Source organism: Stegostoma tigrinum, chromosome 43 (genome assembly GCF_030684315.1).
Source record: "Stegostoma tigrinum isolate sSteTig4 chromosome 43, sSteTig4.hap1, whole genome shotgun sequence".
Taxonomy (NCBI): Eukaryota; Metazoa; Chordata; class Chondrichthyes; order Orectolobiformes; family Stegostomatidae; genus Stegostoma; species Stegostoma tigrinum.
Genome location: NC_081396.1, coordinates 2,928,702 through 2,956,145, shown reverse-complemented (window position 1 = coordinate 2,956,145; position 27,444 = coordinate 2,928,702). Strand labels below are relative to the sequence as shown.

Sequence of the window (27,444 nt, the reverse complement as noted above, 5' to 3'; positions counted from 1 at the left end):
GGGATCTGATTGAGACGTATAAGATGATGAAGGGATTGGACACTCTGGATGCAGGGAGCATGTTTCCGTTGATGGGTGAGCCCAGAACCAGAGGACACAGTTTAAAAATAAGGGGTAGGCTATTTCGAACAGAGTTGAGGAAAAAACTTCTTCACCCAGAGAGTGGTGAATATATGAAATGCTCTGCTCCAGAAGGCAGTGGAAGCCAAGTCTCTGGATACTTTCAAGAAAGAGATGGATAGAGCTGTTAAGGATAGTGGAATCAAGGTCAAGTGAGAGAGACAGAGCTGAGAACAGAAACTTTGGAGTAACATAGGATTTCGAGAGCAGTAACGGACCTTTTAGCCCCTGTGCCTGGGTTACCATTCTGGGCAAAATCTATCAACTGAAAATGGTCCAAATATTCTACTTTACCTTCTGCCTGTTAACCGTTTTTTAATCCATGCCAGTCGATGATTCCCAGTCAAGTGTGCTTTAATTTTCTTCACAAATTCATACTGTGGGACCTTATCAAAAATTATTTTGGAAACTCTAAGATATAATAATGTTTGTGATCCATATAATTTCATGAGATTATAAAATAGAATACGTGGTGATGAACCACAATTTGAAATGTTTTGCAGCGATTCAGAGTAAAAACAGGAATCCAATAGAACGTAAGATCACCAGCAAGACGAAGAATACTATTCCCACAATCTTTGTGAAGAAAATAGATCAAAGCCTTATCGAATTATATGCACTTCCACTCACATCTTTTAAGAAGTTAATATTCATATGTGTTAATCTGAACGTTTATAATTCTAATTGGCATTCCTTTTGCGTTAGATTGCTATTGTGGATCAGAGCAGTTGTGTGAAAATGTTTTCCAACAGCATTCGTGTTTGGAGTTTGGCTTTACTGTTGTTAACTAAGCCATGATCTCGATGCACTGAGCAGAAGATCAGTTTTCCTCTTTTATTCTTCACTAACGAATATTCCAAGTATCTCAATTAGCTCAATGAGGATGAAGAGTTACTATTTCATCTTCCAGGCAACAAGCCTGGTCTACAAAACCTAACTTGAGGCCAATACTCTGCACCCTGTCATCACTGTGGTCAGCCTGTTAAGCGTGCTCTCCTGATTAAAAAAAAAACATTCATGGAATGAGGGAATTGCTGGCCAAGCAGCATTTATTGCTCATCCCTAACTGTCTGGAGGAAGTTAATAGTCAAGCACATAGCTGTGAGTCTGGAGTCAGATCTGATCAGGATGGGAAGTTCCCTTCTAAAGGGCATGAGTGATCCAGATATGTTGCCCCCAACAATGGGCTTATGGCGCTCATTGAATTCTTAATTCTGCGTATTTATTTATTTAATTCAAATTCTACCATCTGCTGTGACAGGAATCGAAGACGGGTACCTCAGAACATTATCTGGGTCTCTATTATTTATTAGATATTGGCATTTAACTGCCGTCTTATAGTGGAATGAGAATTCCATGTTGAAATTCTCACGTTGATTCTGTTTATTACATTTGCTGATTTTATTCTCAATAAATCGTCCCCTTTCATGAATTTCGCAAAGTAAACATTCTACCATCTCTCTTGTAAGTAATTTCCTTGCACTTCGCGGAAACCAAAATTCCAACTTTTCTGAGACATGTGTGTATGATCTGTGTACTATCATCATCCAAATTTCTTCTGTAGCAATACTCTCAATGTTTATTCATAATGATCCATCCCTCAGAAGCCAACGTTTCCTAATTTATTTAGAGTGCTCCATGTTCTATTGCAAACTTTTGCTTGCAGTTCAACTTTCTCTCTTTGTCTTCCTTTCTAAGGAAAGTTCAACTCTTCCCAACTCAACGTTTTCTATTCTTGCTATATTCTGATTCTAATGTGACATTTTATCTCGTTTGCGCATATTCTTCGACAATTTCATCATATTGGGAGACTTGGTGAATTGGTCAAAAAACTGCTCATAAAGCCGAAATAGAGCTAGTGCCAAAAGTATTTATCAGACATAGAGAATGCAGGAGTAACTTTCTAGTTCTGTCAGCATCTGTGGATGGACAAATGTAGTTGACAGTTAGTGTTTGACCATTCCTCATAATTTTCTTCTCAAGCAGAGTCATTCCAGACTCCAAAAGTTAACTCTTTTCTTCTTCACAAATGCTGGCGGACCTGTTGATGTTCTTCAGCATTCTCTTTATTTCCTGTCAGCAATCGACCTTCAAATAATCGTTCAAGACTAATATGATAAGTATCACGAAAGGAACAATTGATATGTTGGATTATACACTATATAATTTGTATGTTGGTACACCTAAAAAACTAAGCTGAAGATTCTTGCAATTTTTTAAAGCGGAATGCAATTCACAATTATAGTTACCTTAAACAGGGTTATACAAGTGCCGTAGAACATGCTGAAAATAAACATGATGGCAAAGATGACTATGGTTGATACACAGCTGGAATCTTCATTAGAAAATTCTAAATCTTCTTCAACCTCATAAGCCTCTGGCTCTTGACTCACTTGAGGGATTTCTAAATGTAATAGATTGACATTGTTACAAATAAAATAATGTGAAGTGTGAATAGCTGCAAAGAGGTTGCAAAAGAATTCAAAGCAAGAACAAGCAATGTTCATTCATTTGGTTCATCCATTAACCAACTTAATGACGGCTAGCCTGACTATCAAAATAACTGGGGGGAATAAACAACTTGTTGCTTGTTAATAGTAAAAGATTAGTCATTACTTTATCTCTCTCTCTCTTAAACATTTTAAATAATCTGACCTCCAAAACCTTTTTGAGGCAATGAGTTCCACAGATTCAACACCCACAGGCTGAACAAGTTCCTTCTCATCCAAATTCTAAAGAGTTGTCCCTTCACTCTGAGGCTCTACACTCGGGATCTATTCTCCCTGACTAATTGAAACTTCTCCTCCATGTTCACGCTACCCAGGATTCTCAGTATTATCTAAGTTTCAGTGAGATAACCCCCATACTTCTAAACCACTTCAAGTACTGGCTCAGAGACATCAAACGCTTCTCATCTGATAAGCCCTCCATCTTCGGGATCACTCTTGTGAAAATCTTTCGGACCTTTTCCAAGGTCAGCCCATCCTTCGTCAGATATGAACCTCAAAACTGTTGAAAATTTTCTTAATGCAGTTGTACCAGAGATGTATACATACTCAGATGTACAAACTTGTGTTTTCATTTCACTCCTCTTGAAATGAATGCTAACATTGCATTTGCCTTCCTGACTGTCAACAGAAACTTCATATTAACCTTCAGCAAATCCTGAACTAAGTCACTTAAGACCCTATTTGCCTTAAACGTTTAAGGGTTTTTTTTCATAAATGAAATAGTGTACGCCTCTATCCTTCCTTCCAAAGTGCATGAACTCACACCTTCCTATATTGTATTCCATCCGCCACTTTATGGCCAACTCTCTTCACCCATCCAAGTCCTTCTGTAGGCTCCTGCTCCCCCAACATTCCCTGTCTCTCTACATATCTTTCTCACCCACAAACCTGACAACAAGCCCTTTAGTTCCTATGTCCAGATAGTAAACTGTTGTGTTCCCAGCAACCTGGACCCCTGTGGATCTCCACAATTAACAGGCTGCCAATTTATCCTCACTTTCTGCCTTCCATCAGTAAGCTAATCTGTATTTCCATACCTGTACATTTCCCTTTACAACATTATTATCAGCACCCAGAGCAACTCTTTGTCAAAGGCCTTCTGAAAATTGAAATAGGTCACGTCCACTGGATCTTCTTTGTCTAACTTGCTCGTCACTTCCTCAAAGGATTCTAATAGATTTGCAGGCACGACTTCCCCTTAACGAAATCATGCAAGCTTCACCCTTTTCTACCAAGCACTTCAGGGTCTTCTGTAATTTCGTCCTAAAATATTATCAAGAAGTCAGAAGTCTGGCTAACCAGCCTATGATTTCCCATCTTCTGCCTCCTTCCCTTCTTAAATAGTACTGTTACATAAACCTATCCCTGACTCCAGCGATTCATTAAATTTCACCACAATCTCCTCAGGTGTCTCCTTCTCCTGGTGTGTCATGCGTCCATGTGATTTATTCACATTCGGACTGTGAAAACTGGTGTGAACTACATATTCAGTTCCTCTGCAATTTTCCTGCTCTCAATTGCTACTTCTCCTATCTCATTTTCCAATGGTTCAATGTGCACACTTGCCTCTCTTTTGTTTTTTTTCGATGTAAAAATAACATTGTTTGCAATCTTCTATTACAGGATCATTTACCCTCACATTGCATCTTCTTCCCCCTTATTGCTTTTTTTTTCAATTGTTCTTATGCTGATTTTTAAAAGCTTTCCAAACATCTGGCTTCTCACTCAGTCCTTGCAACATGCATGGTTTCTGCTTTGGTTTTATTCTGTACTTGACTTTCCTCATCAGCCATAGTTGCCTCGTCATCCTCTTAACATGTTCTTTCTTCCTTGGGACGGATGTCTGCTGTTTCTCCTGAATTACCCACAGAAACTGCTGTCATTGCTGCTCCACCATCTTCTCTGCTAGACTCCATTGCCAACTGACTCTGGCCAGTTCCTCTCTCATGTATTTGCAGTTACCATTAATCAATTTTAGTACAGTTACATCTGATTCAAGTTCCACCCCACCTCCCCGTTAAATTGCAGGGTGAAATTGAACATATTATGATCACTGACCCCAAGGGTTCCTTCTCCTTAATCTCCCTAATCAAGGGTGCTTCATTATATATCACCGTATCCAGAATTGCCTATTCCCTACTGGACTCTATTATATTCTGCTTCAACAAAGAAAAACTGGAAGGCAGTTAACAATTTCATTTTCTTGGAATCCGCTAAAACCTGCACTTCCCAATCAACAAGTTTATTGATTATTATAATGATGATTTTCCTGCATGCCTTTTCTACCCTTTGATATAGTTTCTCCCCTCTACCCAGATTATCCCTAAGAGGCTGTACATTACCCCCATCGGGGTATGTTTTCCTTTGTAGTTTCTCAGCTTTATCCACACAGACTCAATGCCTTCCAACAAACTATATCATTTCTTGTGATTTAAGTTCATTTCTTACAAACAAGGCAACCACAATCTTTAGAATTATCAGATTTCAAGCTTATAACGTGCTAACAGGCAGAATAAAGGCTCTTGTAATTCAATGGCAGTGTCTCTACCCCTGAATCAGAAGCCTTGAATTCAAGATCCAACTAGTTCAGAGAGATATGCTGCAACAGGAGGTTAAAAATCACTAACAGTTCGGAAAAGTCTAAATGCAGGCTACGAACACTTCAAGGCGGCTCTACAATAGGTAGTCTCAGTCTCCAGATACAATCTAACTCACTTAAGATATAGTCGCAGACAGCAACACCTTCGAAGAGTCCTGAAACGCCTTCCATGTTGTGGCTCTGTTACCGTCCTTTGCACCCTAACCTTATGCAACTGATTGTTGTTAATGCAGGCAATATATCCCATACAATGTAGCTAGCTTAGACAGAAAAAAAAAAAGCCTCAATGCTGGTGAGGCCAATCGTTTCTCTTACTTCAATGCTTGTAATGTTTACGGGAGGTGATACCGACTGGTATTATTGCTGGAATGTTAATTCAGAGACCCAAGTTTGAATCAAGTTGCAGCCGATATTTGAATTTTAATTCTATAAAAATCTGGAGTGAGGTGTCTAATAGTGACCATGATACCATTGTCGATTGTCACTAACGCCCTTTGGGAAAGGAAACTGCAAACTGCAGACTCAGAGAAATGTGATTGACTCTTAACTGCCCCTTGGATAATGAGGGAAAGGGCAATGCATACTCACCGCACCAACAAGGTTCTCATAAACGTGACTGAATAAAAAAATACATGGTGCCCTGCCATTAGATGTTGGAGATGTAGCTCTGTTGGAAGTACTGCATAAAATACGCTTGAAAGCAGTGCAGTACCCATGATTCGATTCCCAACTGAGCTTGAAGAGGACATTGCCCACATTGGGATTCGTCGGTCCCTTCAAGCTGTGGTTGCCCTGAACTTTTTAGAAAGTGTCCTGAATCCTGTTCACTTCCACTTTAAGGTTTCATTTTGCCTGTTGAGTGTTGGCTCAAGACAATGGCGAATGGGGTGGAGGGAGACTATGACCTCATTTCACACCACAGGAGACTTAGAAAAGATTCGAGATGTCGCTATTGTGCTTGACACCGGTGATTGATATGAGATCAAAGGAAAACACACGGTCTGTAAGTTCAGAGGAAATTTCAGTCAACCCGTAACATTATCTCGGATTTCTCTACACTGATGTTGCAACATCTGCTGACATTTTCCAAATATTTCTGTTTTTGTTCCAGATTCTATTAGGATAAGGACATTTTTCTGATTTAACCAACTCTGCCACTTGATAAGATTATGACATATAGGCTGACTGAGCTCGGACTTTTTTCATTGGAGAAAAGGAGGAGGAGAGGGGACCTAATTGAGGTATACAAGATAATGAGAGGCATAGATAGAGTTGATAGCCAGAGACTATTTCCCAGGGCAGAAATGGCTAACATGAGGGGTCATAGTTTTAAGCTGGTTGGAGGAAAGTATAGAGGGGATGTCAGAGGCGGGTTCTTTACACAGAGTTGTGAGAGCATGGAATGCGTTGCCAGCAGCAGTTGTGGAAGCACGGTCATTGGGGACATTTAAGAGACTGCTGGACATGCATACGGTCACAGAAATTTGAGGGTGCATACATGAGGATCAATGGTCGGCACAACATCGTGGGCTGAAGGGCCTGTTCTGTGCTGTACTGTTCTATGTTCTATGTCTCATTATGTCTTCACTCCACGTTCCTACCTGACACCCTTGCTATTTGTGAATCGATCTAACAATGTAATTTAATGCAATAAATTAACTCACCTCTGTTTCTTTCTGGGGAAGAACTTCAGACATTTCCAACCCTCAATGATTTCTCCTCACCGTCCATTTTAATTGACAGCTCGCTAATATTAACCTAATTCTAACCTTTTCCACAGCGGAGGGAAATTGTCACTCATCCCATTTCCTATAAATTCACCAGTAACTAGTTTGAACTCCAAATAACGCAGGCCAGTCTTGACCATTCTTAATTCTAATTACAATATTGTCTCACTCTCCTCGTTCCCTCACTTTCAGTTATCTGATGATCTCACCTTCAGTCACCTTCGGTCAACTGATTCTAATAGAGGTTTACAGGGCAGCAAATGACCCTTCGGCCCATCCAATCTGAGTTGGTCACCTACTAATATTTCCTTTCATCCTATTCCCCTTGGGTTAAACGCAAATCTTCGAGGGTCAGTATAACTTCCTTGAAAGCAAACTTGAATCTGGCAGCAGAGTAGAAATGGAAATGTGTTGCGATATTCTATGGAATGGACGTCATACATATATGGATTCATTTATAAATTATCTGCATGAAGATTAAATGCATGCGAAACAGAGATATAGATATGGAAATCAGAAGATTTTGTTTTTAAATTGACCATTTATTGCAATTATGTGATGAAACACAACCTTCTGTTCATCACCAAGTCACAAAACCCTTCAAAATATGTTTAGAATTACTGTAGTATCAGGCAGGACTAAGCTAATTCTTTACCATCAGATTCTAAGCACATTTACATTTTATTGATGTATTCAATTTATTCACCTCCCTGAAATGTGGGCAAGTGTTTGCTGGTCTGGAGAGTTCTGTGACGATTGACGAATCAGAAACATTTGTGAACACCACCGCATTCTTAACTCCATAGTAAGCAATTATTCAATGCTGGTAGTTATACGCAAGGTTTTAAACTGTCAGTTAGAACAACAGACACGTTAAACAATGTAGGTTTGCCCTGGAAATTATTTGTACTTCTAATTAAGTTTCTTTTAAGGGACAGGTGTCCCACTAAACAGGAATAAGTAACGCCACTGTTCCACTCTGCCGCAGTGACTTGCAATCTGCTGGCAATGGAATGGGAATGCTCTTCCCTCTTGGTGATTGGTTGGCTCAGAGAACCCGAATCCAAAAGCGTGTCATTGGCCATCCAAGCAATGTAAATATCAGCTGGATAGAAACCAGTGACGAGGCACACGAGAGTAGCTGTCTTCTCAGTTTTAATCTCATCCGCTGATGGAGGCAGAACGTAGACTTTAGGAGGATGCATTTGTCCAACTGCAAAGAGAATGAAGTTTATTACACAGATGCTATATTTTGGTTAATTCTCACTTTCCAGTGCCCTCTGTAAAGAAGAATTTTGTTTGGACATTTAAAAAAAAGCTTCAAACCCATGCAAGTTTACTTGTATCTATAACACAAATAAGAACGGCGGCTGCAAGAGATCTGAAGCAAAGACACACAGGCACACAATTGCAGGAGAATTTCAGCAGGTCTGGCAGCATCTGTGGGGTGGGGGGCGGGGAGCGGGGAAGCAGAGCTTATGATGTTTTGAGTCAGGTGACTCTCCAACAGAGTTCTGAGCCATCTCCTGATTCCTACCAGGAGGTTCTACCTGGGACCTTGTGGTTCTTCAACTCTACCCATACAGATTTTATGCTTACTAACTCTATCCTTATTTTTGCTACCGATATAATTTCATTTCTTACTCACAAGGCAACTGCGCCTCCTCTGCCCGTCTGCCAGTTCTTTTGATAGGGTGTGCATCCTTGGAAATTTGATAACTATCTCTCTTTGGCAGGAAACATTTGGCAGCACAGTGCGTGTCAAATGACTAAGAGAAGTCAGCGGCAAAAAAAGTTCTGTTTTACGTCAACAATTAACCAAGAAAAATCGCTAAAAAAAGCCGTGTTGTTTCGAATGCATTTAAGATGCTAAGTTCTAAACTCAGAAATTCTGCCACAAGATAAAAGCCGAATGCTGTGAAGAATGGTCACCGGACCCAAAACGTTAACTTGTTTTCTCCTTCACAGATGCTGCCAGACATGCTGAGCTTTTCCAGCAACTTTGTTTTTGATACTGACACAAGCCCTGCTCGTCGCAGAAGGGGTTGGTATCCAAGCCAAGCTAAAGACGAGAGTGATACATCGGATGGCATACTCTTCGGTGTTGCATTGACCGAAAATCATGGGCGATATGTTGAACATATGCAACAAAATATCTTACCCATGAGTTTTCTGGTGGATGATTTCACTGGGGTTGGTAATGCATTGTTCTCTACGAAACAAACATATTCCACCCCACTGTTCCATTCCATAGTAGTGACTTGGAGTTTGCTAATGATGGCCAATTCACTTCCTCTCCACTCAGGCTTCTGAGTATCGACTCCTTCCGTCCTCCAGCTCCCATCCACTTGCCAGGACACGCTGATGTTTTCCAAATCAACGTAGAGAACTTCACACACAACAGTAGCAGTCAGCTGGTTCCAAATCTCTTCAAATGAAGGCTTCTGAACATTGACAGAAATGACTCCCTTGTGACAATCAGCTTGAAATAACAATAGAATAGTTATTTTAAGATGATATTTTGAAAACATAACTTGAAACAACTGCAACATATTCCAAGAGGCAAGAAACAATTACACTTACTCTAAACTGTTCTTCTCAGTACATTTTATTTCTTGAATACTTTGTAAAATGATGGACTCCCCTGGACTGTGCTTTATTTTTAACTTGCTCCAGCTTCCATGGAGAAAGTTACCTGTAACACTTCCGAACATTCCACAGGGTGTCACTTTTTTTTTCCGACTGGGAGGTTAATCGTGCAGACTCTTTCAGTTCCGGTGCTGAACACATACCTACCCATGAAATGAAGCAATGCTGGTGTTCATTACTTTTACCGAAAGCTGCGGATTCCAAGATTGCACCAGCTAAGATCATCAGAGTGTGCTCTGTGTCAGTCTTGATATTGGTCTGACTGTGTTCAAGGAATGAAAGACTTTATTACCTTTGGACTAAACTTCAGATTTCCCACATCAACTCTGCATGGATTTCGTTTGTTTTTTGAGGTCACATTTTTCTTTTGATGGAATAAAGAAATGCAATATCAGTTTACGAAGGAGCTTTGTTGGAAATACGTTGTCACATTGAATTAAAAGTATAAAATGAGACTTGCATTACGACATCATACCTAGCCTAAAGGAAACTTCTCCTGACACGTTTTCTTATGTAGAAGTATATTTTTAACAGTTCGAGTAAACTGATATTGCTCATGTTCACAATACCAGAGACAACGAATAGAAGTTGCCACTGTGAGCAGTGAAACTGCTTTCCTCTTAGCAATGGCTAATACATCATTTAGAGACTTTCAGTAATCACTTATGTTACATCTATATTCTTCCAGTGGGATAACGTCTTCTACTCAGGGGCATAATCACATTATTTTGCCATATCAATGCCAAATTTGTCACTTAATCCAGATGAAAAGGGACCAAAATGTTATAGAATGCGTTTCTGGATTGTTCCCATTCGCATCCAATGTCTATCCTTCCAAATTCTGAGTTCTGAAGACGTAATTATTATGCATCCTAGAAATGCAACGTGTTGCTCTTAATTTCGAGATGAGGACTCTACATATTCTCAATTGAAAAAAATAGTTATTTATTTCTCTTTCTCCAGAAACTAGGGAAAGTTATTAAACTAATGTTTTAAGGCAGTATTTGATAGTTGGTTGATACTCTTGGGGGCGGCACGGTGGCTCAGTGGTTAACACTGCAGCCTCACAGCACCAGCGACCCAGGTTCGATTCCAGCCTCGGGCGACTGTCTGTGTGGAGTTTGCACATTCTCCCCGTAGCTGCGTGGGTTTCCTCCCACAGTCCAAAGATGTGCAGGCTAGGTGGAGGGGCCATGCTAAGTTGTCCGTCATGTTCAGGGGTGTGTGGGCTATAAGGGGTGGGATGCTATGTGGGTCGGTTTGGACTTGGTGGGCCGAAGGGCCTGTTTCCACACTGTAGGGAATCTAATGTAAAGACTGTCAGGTTGGGGAAAACTGGAAATACAACTGAACATGGAACACAGTTTGACTGGTTAAAATGAAGGGAAATGAGGTATAAATTAATGCTTTCAGGTTGGAAATAAATAATATCTGTTGTCTGACAAGAATCAATGCTAATGCTTTACAACTTACAGGAAGGATATTGGACAAATTGTCAGAAGGCATAATTGTCAATTTTGCTCAAGCTGCAAAGAAGACAAGGGGATTACCTTTTGAAAAGACTGTAAGAAGGCTAGTAAAAAGGATAAAAACAACATATTAGTTTGGTGATTGGGCAATATTGTTGCAAACAGACCCTGTTCGGGAAAATTGTCGTTTTGGCAGCAAAGTTCTGATAGAAACATCTAATTATGAGAAATGTTTTCACATTGACACTGATATGCGATTGGAAATTCCTGCCACAGAACATGACTGAGGCCAAAATGTTGAATGTTTTCGAAAGGTGTTCGAAGCGACTCTGAGGACAAAAGGGAAAGAAGGATAAGGGAAGAAAGACGGAGCAGAATAGTGAGTTGGATTAGAAAGAATCATCGTATCGAATGGCAGAGCAGGCTCTGAAGACTGAATGGCCTAATTCCGGTTCAATCTTTTATACTGAGCAAATGCTGAGAGACTGCAGACGTCCAAGATGCAGAGTGACAGCAATGACCTCAGAAATTACAAATGGTAAATAGGCGCAGCAAGTAATTAATAATGTTGCCACAATGTGATAATTCATCACGAAAGGAATTGAATACAAAATAGCAAGTTATGTTCCAATTTTGAAATGACTTGGGATTACATCTGATGTAATATGCAGAGTATGCTCACTCCGTTTAAGAAATGTGAACGCACTGGGAGTTAGCTGAGAGAGGGATTACCAGACTAAATCTTGGAATGCAATGGTTGTCTTCAGAGAAAAAAAAAAGAAAGATTATGCTCATTTCTACTGGAGTTTAGAAAAATAAGATGCTATTTGAATTAAACATAAAGATGTAGGATCCTAGGCCCTAACATCTGCAACAGATTCATTAACGCTCTTTGTTCTAGCATAAGGTTAGACAGAGGGTGGTAGTGGATAGTTGCTTTTCGGATTGGAGGCCTGTGACCAGCACTGTGCGACAAGGGTCACTGCTGAGTCCACTACTTTTTGTCATTTATGTAAATAGTTTGAATGTGAATATCGGTTGTGTGGTTACTATGTTTGCAGACCACAACAAAATTGGTGCAGTGGGTATCGAAGAAAGTTACATCAGAGTACAAAAAAAAATTCTGGAAAAATTCAACAGCTCTGGCAGCATCTGTGAAGAAAAGATCAGAGTTAATGTTTCGGATCTGGTGACACTTCCTCAGAACGTTTTCTTCACAGATGCTGGCAGACCTGCTGAGCTTTTCCAGCAACTTCTGTTTTTGTTCCTGATTTACAGCATCCGCAGTTATTTTGGTTTTTACCGCAGAGTACAAGGGGATCTCGATCAGTTGGCAAACGGGCCGAAGAGTGGCAGATCGAGTTTACTTTAGACAAATACGAGATCCAGCATTTTGATGAGGCAAATTAGGGCAGGACTTCTACACTTAATGTTAAGTCCCTGTGAGTATTGCTGAACAAAATGACCTTAGATTGCAGACTCATAGTTCCTGAAAAGTGGAGTCTCAGGTAGGCAGGATGATGAAGAAGGCGTTTGGTACGCTTGCCTTAATTGGTCAGTGTATTTGGTATAGAAATTGGGAGGTCGTTTTGCAGCCGTACAGGGCATTGGGAGGCCACTTTTGGAACACAGCGTTCAATTCTGGTCTCCCTGCTCCAGGAAAGATGTAAAACTTGAGATGGTTCAGAAAATATTTGCAATAATGTTGCCAGATTTAGCGTGTTTGATCTATGGGGTGAAGCTGAATGGGCTGGGGCTAATTTCCCTGGAGTGTCATAGGCTGAGGGGTGACCAGAAAGAGATTGATAAAATCATGAGCAGCATAGTTTTGGTGAATAACCAAGGTCTTTTCCCAGGAGACGAAAATTCAGAACTATGTGGCATAAGTTTAAGGTGACAGTAGAAAGATTTGAAACGGACCTGAGGGGCATTTTTTTCACACACAAGGTGGTTTGTGTATGGATTCAGCTGCCACTGTACATGGTAGAAGCCACTATAATTGCAACACTGAAATTTGGACAGGTACATGAACAGGAAGCATTTAGAGAGATGTGGGCCAAATGCACGCAAATGAGATGAATTCACTTTAGGATACCTGGTCGTCATGTATAGGTTTGACTGGGGTCTGTATCTAGGCTGTGTGACTCTATGACTTGGCGCCTTGGCAGTTCCGATGCATTATTCAGCTCTGAGTGTTCCACTCAGTGGTCATCACAGCTGCAGATCAGCATGTATCCGCGGTTATAGTCGGAGAGATCCATTCAGCTCTGCCCGTAGCACAGGTGAAAGGAACGCCTCAAGTCATTGGAAGACCAAGTTACGTTTTCTTCTCAGGTTATTTGGATATAATTCCAACAGTGTGAACTGTAAAATTACACACCTTCAAACGGGATAGCTTAGTATTCAGCTATTGTTACATCTCGACTCTTATGCACAATTACACACCAATTGTAGAGGCTGAAATTTAGAAACAGTGATCCTTTGTAATAGCAGTGTTCATCCTGTGACATTCCCACCACTCATTTCACTCTGCCATATATTTTCTGTAGGTTATCCTCCAGAAAGTCAGGCGCAGACGTTGTTGCTTGCGCAAAATATAAAGATATGCTACAATGGTCAAATTCATTTTGGCTGTTATTAGAAAATGCACTACAAGCACTTTGCCAAAATCCGAAGTGAAAGCAGGCTGTTCTTAAGGCGTGATAAATCTGAGGGCATTATCCCCGACTGCAAGGCCGCCAAACACAACAAGCTGACACCAATAAACTCTTTGCAATCTTGGGAAGGCACCCACTGTTGCAGCAAGTTTCACTGCTTCCCTGTCACCAGCTCCCTTAACGAAAACATGCATTTCTGCAAAAGTAAATGACCAGAAATAGAAGCTAGAATTGAAATGGTCTGAGTAATAGATCATGGCATCCGGCGCCATTCATTTAGACGTTTTATTTTCCCCTGTGTGAATCTATGGAGAAGAAGATTTTGCTGTTTGACATATATAACTTGGAACAAGTGCATCACCGATAACGTATTCATTTTTTTACTCGTCTAACGATCAGTCTTTGAACATATTTGAAGTGGAAAAGAAGGAGTAAAGCTGACGACTTGCAGATTTTTTTCTTCCTCAACATTGTATGGAGCACAACCTGTCTTTGAATCTATTGATAATAAAATGTGAGGCTGGATGAACACAGCAGGCCCAGCAGCATCTCAGGAGCACAAAAGCTGACGTTTCGGGCCTAGACCCTTCATCAGAGAGTTCATCCAGCCTCACATTTTATTATCTTGGATTCTCCAGCATCTGCAGTTCCTATTATCACTTTGAATCTATTGAGCACTGTTTGTACGCAGCACGCAATCGCCAAGCACTTGCCCCAACGAAGTCAGACAAATCTTCACCGGCGCATTATCGACTTCTCACAAAGTTGGCCGCTATGCATACTTTGACCGTGAATCATTTACTTGACGGATTACAGCGTGTGAATTAAGAACATTAATGGAACTAATCAAATCGTGATACTTCTAGCATGTGTCGCAACCTCATTACGTTTCAGTGTTGCATTCAGGCGTACGTGTCTGAATGCAACACTGTTCATATGAACGTAATGTGAGAAACTGTTCTTACCTTTCAGGCTTCTAATGACTTTTTTCTCGTTGGATTGTGAAGGTAGATGAAAAACGGCACAGGAGTATCTTGCTCCTGAGTTCCAATCCGCTGCCGGTACTGTTAAGAGGCTTCCGGTGCTGAAAGTCTGGTCTTGCTCCAAAGCAGTGGGCGAACTGCTGATGTTCGAGTGCAAAACTGTTCCATCCTTCTCCCAGGTTATGTTTATTTTCCCAGGGTAGAATCCGCTTATCAGGCAAGTAAGCGTAGCAATATTTGTATTTTTAACTTCTTCTGGTGATGGAGGCATGAGACGAACCTTTGGCACAACTGGCATGACTGTAACAGAAGTTTAAACCACGTTAGCCTTCCCTCCATTGACATTCAAAATAATGCTATATTTTCTTTACCTACCCTTTGTCTTTCTTGTTCTTTTTGTAACCACAGTTGATGATTGGCTGTCGTTGGCGGTGCAAGTATATTCAACGCCTCTATCCCATTCCTCCGCGCTGCTTGTTAAACGCCCAACGGTCACATACTGGTTTCCTTCCTTTCTCCCCGCTTCAATCTGAGTTCCTTCAGTCCTTACCTGTCCATCAACTGTCCAAGAAATCACAACCGCAGTGGAAATTGTAGAAACTACCTCACACACCAGTGTGGCAGTCTTATTGATCCAGGTTTCTTTAACTGTAGGGTCTCTGAGAAATACGATGAGACCTGCCAATGAGAAACCAGAGATTCAGATTCGGCCAGCTTTAAAGATGATGGTTGTTGAGGTGTGGCTATGATTTAATGTCACTGACAACTCATTTAACGAGAACCATTGTCTTTCATTAGCGCAGGCGATTATTGAAAATGAAACAATATTCTAATTGTTTTCCTAGGTTTGTTTTTCTTACGGCATTACTAATTCAATTGCACATCACTTTACAACTCTTCCCTCTTGTAATTTCTTTTTTCCTCTCCAAACGGCAACAGCTTCTATTCTCTACAGCATGATCATGCTCTTGAAACATTCTTGAAATCTCCTCTCTGCCTACTTCTCTCCAAGAAGATCAGTCACAAAGTCTCCAATCCGTCCTCACAACTGATATTTCACATTCTGGCTTGGTCGAGATTGTTCTGATCAATTTTTGCTCAAATATTAAATGATAAAATCCAATGCTAATTAACTCCCTCTATAAAAATAATTGTATTGTATGTAACAAACATATAATTGTTTATTTTCTAAGCCAAGGCTTCAGATTCACTGATTCTTCCTGCTGAAATATTTCCCATCCTCTTGATTGTCGTTTTTCACTGCATCATGAACTGGCGCTTCTTCACTCATTGTGCCAGTGAAGGAAGACATCAAATATTATCGATAAATTAAAATGCCAACTCATCCATACTTTACAAACATATTGAGAGGATTCACTTGAAAGCCTGCAAAATAGGCCAGTTTCCTTACCTGATGCGAATTGAATTTCTTTTCTCTGATTAGTGTTGGTTGAAGGATGAGTTACTTGGCAACTGTACACATTACTGCCGTTCAATTCCCGCAAGGATACTTGGAGAAAGCTTGTAGAACTATAGTCTCCACTTGTCATTTTCGCCGGGGCCGTAGTTGTAATGTCTGAATCTACACGACGGTTGTTTTTCTCCCATTCTATTTCAATGGTTTCTGGATAGTATCCGCTGATCAGACAGGCGAGCTGCACATATCCTTTTCTCTTCAGTTCGTCTGTTACAGAATAGAGGAGACTGATGGCTGGAGAAGAGCGTTGTGATGCTACAATTACAAAAAAAAATATTTAGGTTATTCTCATTTGGCCCGAGCTCAAATATCTCAGTTAACATCTAAACACATCAAAAATCAAGCAAGCTTCGAGATTGGCAGTCTATCCTTATGTATTCTCTCTCTTCACTGCTGATGCACTGTCATCTGGTGTCTTCTCTTTTTGCTAGCTATTTATAATTTCTATTGACTCGATAACAGCTTTCTTGCTTTGTTCAAAACAGAAGCTTCTCACACAGCGGTATGATGACATCGATTTAAGATTTTAATGCATTCTATATTTGCACGAAACGTGAGCAAAAACAGAAGTTGATGAAAAGCTCAGCAGGTCTGGTAGCATCTGTGAAGAGAAAATCAGAGGTAACCTTTCGGCTCCGGTGACCGGTTCTGCCGAAGCGTCACCAGGCCCGAAATGTTAATTCTGATTTGCTCTTCACAAATGCTACCAGACCTGCTGAGCTTTTCATCAACTTCTGTTTTTGATCCTGACTTACAGCATCCGCAGTTCTTTTGGTTCGCACTAAGAGTAACAGATTTTGTTTCGAGCTTGTTCGTCCAGTCTTAGACCTCGACAACGCTGAGATCATTTGTTACCTCTTTAGAACTGAGTAAAGCTTTTATTTTTGTCTCAGAGCGGTAAGCGACATTTATTTTTTTTTTCATCAGCGATTACTTTTAACATCAAGGTGGATTGTTTCTTCTTAGGCAGGGGGCGCAAAGATTATCTGGATTAGATGCACATATGGAATTCAACTAAAAACAGATCAGATATGCATTTTTTTTCGATGCAGTGAAGACAGGGGTTTAAATAGCCTGCCTCTACTCCAAATTCTCATATTCACATGTTTCGTTAAGTTTCTACCTGCTACATATCATGATGTCGGGTGTTAGTTTACTTTTGAAAAGCGCTTGACACTACTTTTTCTGACTTATACTTTGTCACAATTTTTGTATCCAGCAGGGCCCTCACGACAAACCTATGGACTTAAAACTTGCTGACGTAATGCTTAGTAATTTCTCGAAGAACCTTCGCTATCTGCACACTGACTGAATAAAGAGAACTTTCGTCGAAACTGTCACTCATCAGGGCCATTTGCGTGACTGTGCAAGGGAAAATAATGCGCACTGCGTGACAGGCGAGTGCTGATCTCTCAGAAAGTGAATTCTAATTGGAATACTAGTTACCATAGAATGCATAGTAAATGAAAACTAAATGTCATTCTACGTTACATTTTTACATCGGGCACCTTGACACTGCTTCAGGTTTTGCCCTGTAAGATAACCTGCTTTGTCTCTTTTGAAGCCAGTGCTATGTACCATTTATCTGGCCTTTTTTTTCATGTCTAAGTATTTTTCCCTCCTCAAACTGACTTTAAAAATCTTCTCCGGTGCCAACTGTTGGCTCATGCCTAAAGCTTTCATGGTTAGATCTCCACAGCATGTAGAAGCAAAAGAAACATGATCTGCTTGCATTTTTTTGTCTCGCTACCTCAGAGCACGTATTGCTTTAGCAGTGGGAGAGCAATGAAAGACTACCTGTCACGGGGTGGAGTTGCTCAATGAAGAAGGAACCGGCAAACTTTTGTGCAGTGTTTTGAAGAAAGCGAAGTCAGTTGAAACTTACAAAGTACTTATAGGGCTGGACTGGGGTAGGCACACGTAAGATATTTACCCTAGTAGGGGAGTCGGGGCACAATTCAAACAAAAGTAAGGCAGAAGGTACATTTTTGAGATGAGGGTTTTTTTAAAATGTAAACTCGATGGGTTGTATGTATCCGGAATTCTCTCCGCAGAGTTCTGTGGAAGATCAGCATTTAAGCTTGTTTAAGTGAGAAATCGACCAATTTAAGTTTTCTCGTATCGTACAAGTTTATTGGGATGGCATGGTTAGAAGCTATTGAAGCCCTTGATCAGCGGTAATTGTACTGATTGGCGGAGTAGCCTCTCCAGGTTGAATGACCTACTCGTGTTTCCATGTCCCCATGACGCAGTCCATCATGCAATCAAAACTGAAACATAATTTTGAAAAGCTGCGTAATAGCTACCATTTGATGCAGCATTAGAAGAGGCTATTGTTTCTGTATACATTAGTCGTTGCAGCCACAGCTTTCAGTTTTGTTAATGTGTTTCTGGGAAGAGATTTATAATGTTTTTTTTGTAATCTTTTATTTCTGTCGAACCTTAATTATATCTGGAATCCCTCAGGTTTCTGAAGCCTACACAATTATGAGATTGTTTGGAAGCCCAACTAAAGAATTTGAATTATTTTCACCCAAACGTCCCTGAGCATCCTGAGGCACTTTCTGTTCAAACACGTGCTTTTATGACTCTAGCCGTTTTCAGCATTTGACAGTGTTCAATCTTTGTCTACTTTACCCTGTTCATCTTCGCTATTATTTCCTCATTTGGTGGTATCACATCTTTGCCTATTGTGTACTATTCAGTTTATATACTGTTTGTTTGTAGCAGCTTTGACACTCACTCTCTGGAAGTGAGGACAAGTCAAAACTACTTACTTAGCAACTTAGACATGTCCTTTCAGTGAACAGTATTGTAAAATAAAGCAAAGCACTGCTGATGGTGGAAATCTGCAAATAAAAAAAGAAACTGCTGGAGAAACTTAGCAAGTTTGGCAGCATCTGTAGAGAGCAAGCAGAGTTAATGCTTCGACTGCCTGCTCAGAGTTCAAAAATGTTATGTGCTTCGGTATTTAATCTGTCCCAGTATTCAAACAGGTTTCATGTTCTTTCTCATGTCTTAGAAGTTTATCTCAATTGAATATTTTCAGGCTGTTGTGCTTTTGCTTGGCAACACAGTGATAAAATGCATACAACGCTATTGCCTCTGTTCCCCAAATGCCTTCCTCATAAATTAGGATTTCATTGTCCCTCACTATTTCACAGAGCTCAGTCCAGCTTGTTTCCTTTGCACTAATTTACAATCATAAGGGCTGATAAAAATCACTTGTGCTCATGTAAAATATTTCTCCTACTCTTCTACTTATGCGCTACAATACCCCAGTCTGCGTTAAGCAAAGTGGAAATCCTGATTATCAACAACTTTCTCTGCTTGCATCTTCCAGACAAATGAAAACAATGTTCTCATTATAAAATCTCAGAAAATAAAATCACAGTTTTGAAGATTGCTGTTGATTACTACCAGAACACTCCAGTTAGTGGCAACGTCCAAATATGAACTACTCTTTATCGGAGTAATTGAGTACTAATCTCATCCATGAATTACATATTTAAAATGACAAATCAATGTATACTGCAGGGTGCATTTCTTTATCTTCACGCTACACTTTACCTCTAATACTCTGTGAAATCTGTAAACCTACTGCCCGAATATTCCCACTTGCAATATTTTAATTTGATAATTGTCTGGTCTGTTCAACACTGCCTCTGCAGTTTTACTTCATTTTAATTACTTGATGAATCTGTGCTGTTTGAATATTCATTTTAACATATCTTTCAAAAGGTGAGGTGTGTGGTGTACGGATGTCGACTAGAATTTTAGTCTTTTCTGAGTTGGAGTAAGTAAAACTGTCAGGAGTCTTGTAGTTCAAAAATCTGGGCTATTTCCGACGAATTAAATAATATACCGACGGTAAGTAAAATATTCTCCTATATCGTGAATCGAAAATAACGACTACAACTTGCAATCACATTTTCGTCTTGTATATACCAACTTCGCTTATGAGATGCGTATATAAGTAGCATTCCAGGCAAAGACCACGCGTTAGCTATTCCTTCTTGTTTCAGGGGTTGCTGAGAGAGCATCTGTTGCATGCTGAAGCTCTCCTCCATTTTGGCACTTTTGACATAAGCATCTCTTCTTAGTGAGGTTAGTCAGTGTCGATGTTTCCACACTGATCCCCACATTTTTAATGATATTAAACTGATTCATACACTCTCCTAAAACTTTTCAAAACTTATTCTTGTGCATAATGTGTTGTCAGCATGATCTGTGCTGTTCATTAATTTTCCTGTTGTATATCACCTGCTACTCGCCACCGTATCAGATGTACAATGTATCAGTTTTATAGCACTTCTTTTGGTTTGGTTCTTTCTGCTTGGCATTTGAATACGAGCAATACACTTTATTAACCATGACAGCATCGTCCAACCTAGATCATACCTGGACCTAATCTTGGTCAATACCAAATCCAATTAGATAGTTCAGATTCTTGGCCTCATTATAACGATCCGTTAGGAACTTAAAGTCGAAGGTAGTGCTCTTATTGTTGTAACCATAAAGGATATGATACAGGTAGAACATATTTCGACAAGGCTCTTCAGAACAAAACGCAGAAAGATGCGTCTAGTGATTAAGGTATCAGCCGTTATTCAACGCCAATTGGTATATTCTATAAGTTACTGTGTGATTAACTCTTATCACAGTTGAGGGCGTTTTATAAAATTGCAACGTTTTAATCTAACAGCAATTGCGAAATACTGAGCAAATACAGTCGGGAAAATAGAAAAATCAGGCTAAATACATAAACAGCCGCAGGTAATCAGACTCTGAACACATTAGCTGTACCACAATATCAAAGCAAATTGTAAATGTTAGATTTAGCCACGCATTTAGGGTTGCAATAAAAACTATGACTGGTTCTACGCATATTTCTGCCCAGTAACTCTGGCACGCAAAATTTTCACAGATCAGAAGTGTGCTTTCTTTGGACGGAATTACAGATTTTTTTGATCTGCACTTTTCAGTAGCGAAAATCTTCCAGGTTCGCTTTTGTCATGTGAAGCAGCTGATACTATCCACAACTGAATTCCCCAAGAAATATGTGTGCCACACAAATGCGACGTAATGGCATTCTCCAATAAGACACAATGTAACAACCACTGCTTGTCATTCAATGGTGTTGCTATAACTGGATCCTAGGGTTACCATTGACCAGAAACTCAACTGGATTTGCCATATAAATACAATGTCTAAAATTGTAGACCAGGGAATTGTCATAATGCGGCAAATGAATGACATCCTGCCTCACCAAAGCCTGTCCACCGTATACAAGGCACAAGTCATGTGTGTGATACAATATTCCTTACATGACATGATGAGAGCATTTGCTCAACATCACTCAAGAAGCCTGACACCATCCAGTGCAAAGCAACTTGCTTCATTCGCGCTAAATCCACTAACATAAGCTCCCGTCACCACAGAAATTCACCAAACATCACACGACCACTCAACCTAAAAGAGCAAAGACAGCAGATACATGAGAAAACCACCACCTGCAAGTTCCCATTCAATCTAACCACGATCTTGAATGAGAAAAGTATCACTATTACTTCACTGTCATTGGGCTAAAATCCTTGAAATCCCCTCCGAAGGAACATTGTGCGTCAAACTTCAGCGCATTTCACAAAGGCAGCTCACCACTAACTTCGCAACGACAACCAGGTTTGGGTAGCTCCTGGCCTGCTAGCGAAGCCAATATTCCATGAATGATTAAAAAGAAGTATTATTTCATGACCATAATTTCCACGATGCGTGTGCAGTGATTTATGGACCATTGAGTTTCTTATAAGGCAGAACAGTATTTTGCACTTGGTCGTAATCTCATGGTTGCTAATTGCCTCTCAGTGCCTCTCATTTGAACTCAGTTCCCTTGCCTCCGGCTTGTTCTGTCTTGCGTTCCCTTCACTCCAAGTGCCATCTTTAATTAGGTTTAACTACAATGCAAATGCAAATCACTGTTGCTTACTGGATTGCATGGTTTGTCGAATGAATGTTACTGAACTGTCATTGCTCAAGTTTAGAATTATAACAGCTGTAAATCAATAATGTTACTTTGAAAAGAAAAGTGCACGGAGAAATGTAAGACTTCCAGTGAAAGCAATTATGAAGAAAAGATCTGCATCTTTTGTGCATGAGAAAGCAAAGTTATGTGCTTCCACTTGTATCAGGTGAGGAAAAACACTATGCATTAGACATGGTTTAAGATTCTGTCTTCCGAATACAGGATTGCAACAATCATATGGGATTTTGCATCGTGATCACCATATTTCAACTGAATGGAAACACATGGTTGAAGGTCATCGTTTCCAGTCCAGCAAAAATTCAAACAGTGAAACTGAGCAAATCGTATTCAATGATATATTATTCCGCTGATTATAATTTAATGAAACAACTCTCCTATGTCATGAGTGGTCTTTACACGATTTAGCAGCAACATAATAGATAACAAGCTATTCTGAGGCCCGAAATGCATGCAGTTTTGGTCGCTGCATTATAGGAATTATATGGAAGCTTTGGATAAGTTGGGTGCACACATACTATAAAGAGAACTTGCACGTTACTGGATTGATCTCACGAGAGTGGTGGATTGTGAGGGTCTATCTAATCGATGTATATGAAAATATGAGAGGACATAAGTGGATAGTCGGAGTTTTGTGTTCCACAGGATAGGAGTGTATATTGTTGGGATTAAGCTGAGATGGACACAGTCTGAACGAAATATGCAAGGCTTTTTTTTAGGCAGACGTTGGCAGGTGTCTGGGTTGCACTGCCGAGGGAAGTGACAAAAGTAGACATGGTGGAATGTTCAAGGTGCATTTGGACGGACAGATGAACAGACAGGGAATAGAGGGATATTGACCACGTGCAGCCAATGGGATAAGTTTAAAATGGCATCATAATTGGCCACGAGAGACAGGCTTGTTGGTTCTAGTGCTGCCCTACGTTCAATTGAAAGCAGAATATTTGTGGAAGATTTCAAGAAGTAAGTATCTTACAGTGAAAAATGCGAAAGTAAGCAGAGTTTGAAAGGGCAATGGAATATAACGCAAGGAGGTCTATCTTGGATTCGTCCAGCGGCCTGGAAAACGAGGTGACTGAATAAATTGGAAAATATTGAAAAAAAGAGCTAATTCTGAATTGAGGCGCCATCTTACAAACGAACATTTAGAAAATGAAATTACGATCCATTTATGTTAAATAGTGAAAATTGAATAATATAATGAAGGGGAAGTAAACCAATTATTGCCTCAAAAAAGGCTATTTTCACAAATATTTCACTCTCAATCTACTTGCAGATCTGCTCTAGAATATTATCTCTAACTGAAATAGCATTGTCAATAATATTCAAATTCCTTTTTAAACACAGGTCATTTACTCGTGACTTCGTTGCCAATAGAAATGCAGCTTAAAAATGACCCTCTTCTACATCTCAGACTATCACGTTTACTTTTTTTGCAGTAAACCCTTACAGCAATGCAGGAACCAAATGAAATTGACAACTTTATGACTGCATTGCGAACAAGAGAGAATCACAAATGATGCTACAGCAGTTGGAAATTATTTGAACTAGAGACCACCAGTTGTAACTAATTTACGAACATTCTATAATCTCACTATATACCGAAAGTAACAATCGTTTCTCTTTGTTCAGGCAATTTGTTTTGCATGATTCCTTTTTTTTTCAACTGCTAACGATTCTATCTCCGCAAGGAATTACAACAGCACAATAATTATTCTCGCACAATTTGCATCACACTGCTGGCCTTCAATGCAATGGAGTAGAAATTTATTTCAGCTGATGAAAGAAAATAAACAGCGCCTGGTCAGCAGAATGCTTCACACAGTGAGCGCAGTCGGAGTTGCATTCAAAGAGCAGCTGCTTTGAAACATCCTGTTCTCCACTGCAACACGACAAGTTTTTACAAATCTCTGATCTTACGTTATCGGACTGTGTCTTCAAATAACTTTTTTATATAGAAAATATTGGTTGGAAGCTCCAGGAAATGGAGAGACCATTTAGTTTACTCTCGCAGACTGTTTCAAAAGAAAAACCCTTTTCTTTCTCTACTGCTATCCAAAGAAATATCAAACGTATCACTTATTTCTTACGATGTCATACAATTGCTTAAATTAGCTGAAAGACGAGGTCAGACGACTGACGTCCATGCAACCTGAATTCAAACAGAACTCTGTCTTTTCTTTCTTGTTTTGCTTTATGTTCTACAGTCTGATTTGTTTTCCAGTGACGTTCACAGAACAAATTTTATTAAATTGCAAATGACATCGGATCACCATTTGATTCAAAGTCTATGTTTATAGCGGGAAAAAACTTAGCTACAGTTTTCATGAAAATGAAGGGTGCGGGTGGTGGGGATTGGCGGAATGACTCTTTGGGAAAAAGTCATAGATTCTCGTTTTTTCCAGCGACTAGTGTAAAATTTTAGGAACAAAATCAGGACTGTCTAATGTCTTTCAGCATTTGACATTGTTTCGATTTTGAAAGTGGCAGTTTACTAAATTGGAAATTAAATCCTGGTCAAGATTTGCATTACTTGTTGGAATCATAATTACAGTGTGATCGTGAGACATGGCTCTATTAAGTGGTAACTATAAAACGTTCGTTTCCATTTTCAGTGTTAAACTATTAAGTTCTGAAAAATGAGATTTGAATAGTCAGATGGTTGTTTTTCGATTTATATTGACACGAAGGAGCAAAAACACCTTCTCTGGTGCCGTGCATCTCTTTACCTCCACGAGTCTCTACTATGATATGGGAATTTTTCATCAATTGCAGATATATTTTCAAAAAAATAAAAATCGATTGGCTTTATCCTGGGACAAAAGCATGTTGTAAAACTTTAAACATATTCTAATGTTAAAACAAATTTTACTGAACATTATGGTCATCTGTAAAAATGGTTGCAGGATTGTCGATAGTTTTCCATGTAATCGCAGCAAGATCTACAGCCCTTCTGAATTTTCATGCGTTTAACGCTACATTAAAAATAATTTAAAATGTGTTGACTTACCAGAGTACACCGTCAGTACAGTGCCAGCTCCGTCATAGTAGCAATAGCTGCACAGTCTGTCATCTCCTCATCAGCCCCGCTCAAAAGGATGAAACAGTCGCAAGTCCTGCAGTAAACATCCTAAAGTTTTACCGATTAAAAAAGATCCTTTAAATACTTTGAAATGCGAAATAAATCCTAATTTTCTCAGTTTTTGTCCATCCATATAGTTAAGGTGTGCAATGCAAGCTCCTAGCAGACTGATAATGAAAGTCCAATGTTCGAAAATTTCGGAATTTGGAAATTGCTACAATGAAAGCCGACCTGGAAATCATTGCATTTTCCTTACAACAGCATCTGTGATTAAGGGAATACAATTCCTGGCCACGTTTGCAAGTTGAAATGCTATTTACTACTCGTCAGCTTTATGTTGTATTTTGAGTCACTGTGTTTACACAGCCACCATACCATGCGTCAGCTTGAGCTTTGCAGTAATACGTGGCACTGTCTTCAACTCTCAGGTCATTTATTGTCAGAGAAAACGAGTTTGCTTCCTTGTCTACTGATTCAACATATCGTCCGCCAATAGTTATGCGTTCCCAATCTACGTTTCCGTGATTTTTCCGGAACCACGATGTACCGTACAAGCTATCAGGTAGCACACACTGGATGGTCAGCGATTCGCCTATCTCTTTGATAACGGCTTCAGGTGTTTGCTCCACTCTGAAACAGAAGCTATCTGTGTGAAGAGAAAGAAAATAGCTTTAATACTGTATGCACCTGATTGGAAACATAAGAAATTAAATTTAAGCAATTTTGACAAAGTAGGCGCTTCGACACAATTGTATTCAATTAACATTTCAACAAATAACACTTACTTGATAAACAGACTAACATTACTGAGAACCACAAAAAAATCATTGTTGCTTCACTGGCATAGAAACGTTGAGCCGAGTAACCGCAGATGTCGACATCAACTGTTCGGAGCAACCTTGAGCATCTGAGCACAACGCTTATAAATTCGGAAAGTGAGGTTTATTTGCATATGGAGGAATGGAAATCCAATCATACTGAACCACGAAGACAATTCTGTCAAAACCTGCCAGTAGGTTCAGTATTATCTCTCATACTGAAGCTACTGGCAGGTTTTGACAGAATTGTCTTCGTAATCAGTTTGGTGCAATTTGCACTTAATTAATAAATGTTCTGGGGTGCCATGGTGTGTCCATGTCACTGTGCAGACACTGTGACTCAAAACACAACATAAAGCTCTCCAGCAGTAGATAGCATTTCAACTTGCAAATGTGGCTAGGATTTGTATTCCCTTAATCAAAGATGAACAAAGACGTTCATGATAATCCACCTGGATGTGTTTTGTTTTCGTTTCTGTCCCTATTGTTGTCCATGGCTTCTTATTTTAATAAGTTTTGTTTGGCTGTTAACTGATGCACCAATTGCATCATGAAGGCCGTCTCTCTGTAGTCTCATTACTAGTCAATTTTCCTGGCTATGACAGACGTAGAAATCACTCTGTAGGAAAGTTAAATTTCGATATTGGCAATAGAAACAACAATAGACCCACGTTAGAGACAAAAACAAAACTGCAGATGTCAGAATCCATTTGGAAAAGACAGGAGATAATAAGAACTGCAGATGCTGGAGAATCCGAGATAACAAGGTGTGGAGCTGGATGAACACAACAGGCCAAGCAACATCTTGAGATCTGAATAGCTGACGTTTCAGGCCTAGACCCATCATCAGAAAAGGGGAAGGGGGTTCTGAAATAAATAGGGAGAAGGTTCCCCCTCTCTCCCTACTTATTTCAGAACTCTCTTCCCTCTCCCCGATTTCTGATGAAGGGTCGAGGCCCGAGACGTCAGCTATTCAGATCTCAAGATGTTGCTTGGCCTGTTGTGTTCATCCAGCTCCACACCTCGAAATCTGGGGGGAAAAAAACAAGAGGCTGGATGAACACAGCAAGGACTGAAGAAAGGTAATATCCAAAACGTTGATTGTTCCTTTCCTCTAGATATTGCCTGGCTTGCTGGGATCAATTAGACCAACGTGCAGATTGATTCAATTACCATCTCTGGATATTTATGAATACATTGGGAATGCATCATGATCACGATAGAATATCCACAATGTGTTACAAATGAGGCTGCATGAAAAGTAAGGGGTACAGAATTGTGTGGGTGTTGAACGGATCTGAACATAGAACATA

At 39.8% G+C, this 27,444-nt stretch overlaps 1 gene segment (V, D, J or C); it reads right to left on the bottom strand.

Annotated features, from left to right (window-relative positions):
* Positions 1–7,502: 7,502 nt before the first annotated feature.
* LOC125448926 (Ig heavy chain C region-like) lies at positions 7,503–26,193 on the bottom strand. The segment is given in 9 exon segments: positions 7,503–8,169; positions 9,118–9,438; positions 14,697–15,014; positions 15,090–15,392; positions 16,126–16,446; positions 25,242–25,288; positions 25,570–25,577; positions 25,676–25,959; positions 26,099–26,193. Coding segments are annotated over 9 exon segments (2,028 nt in total).
* Positions 26,194–27,444: the final 1,251 nt, after the last annotated feature.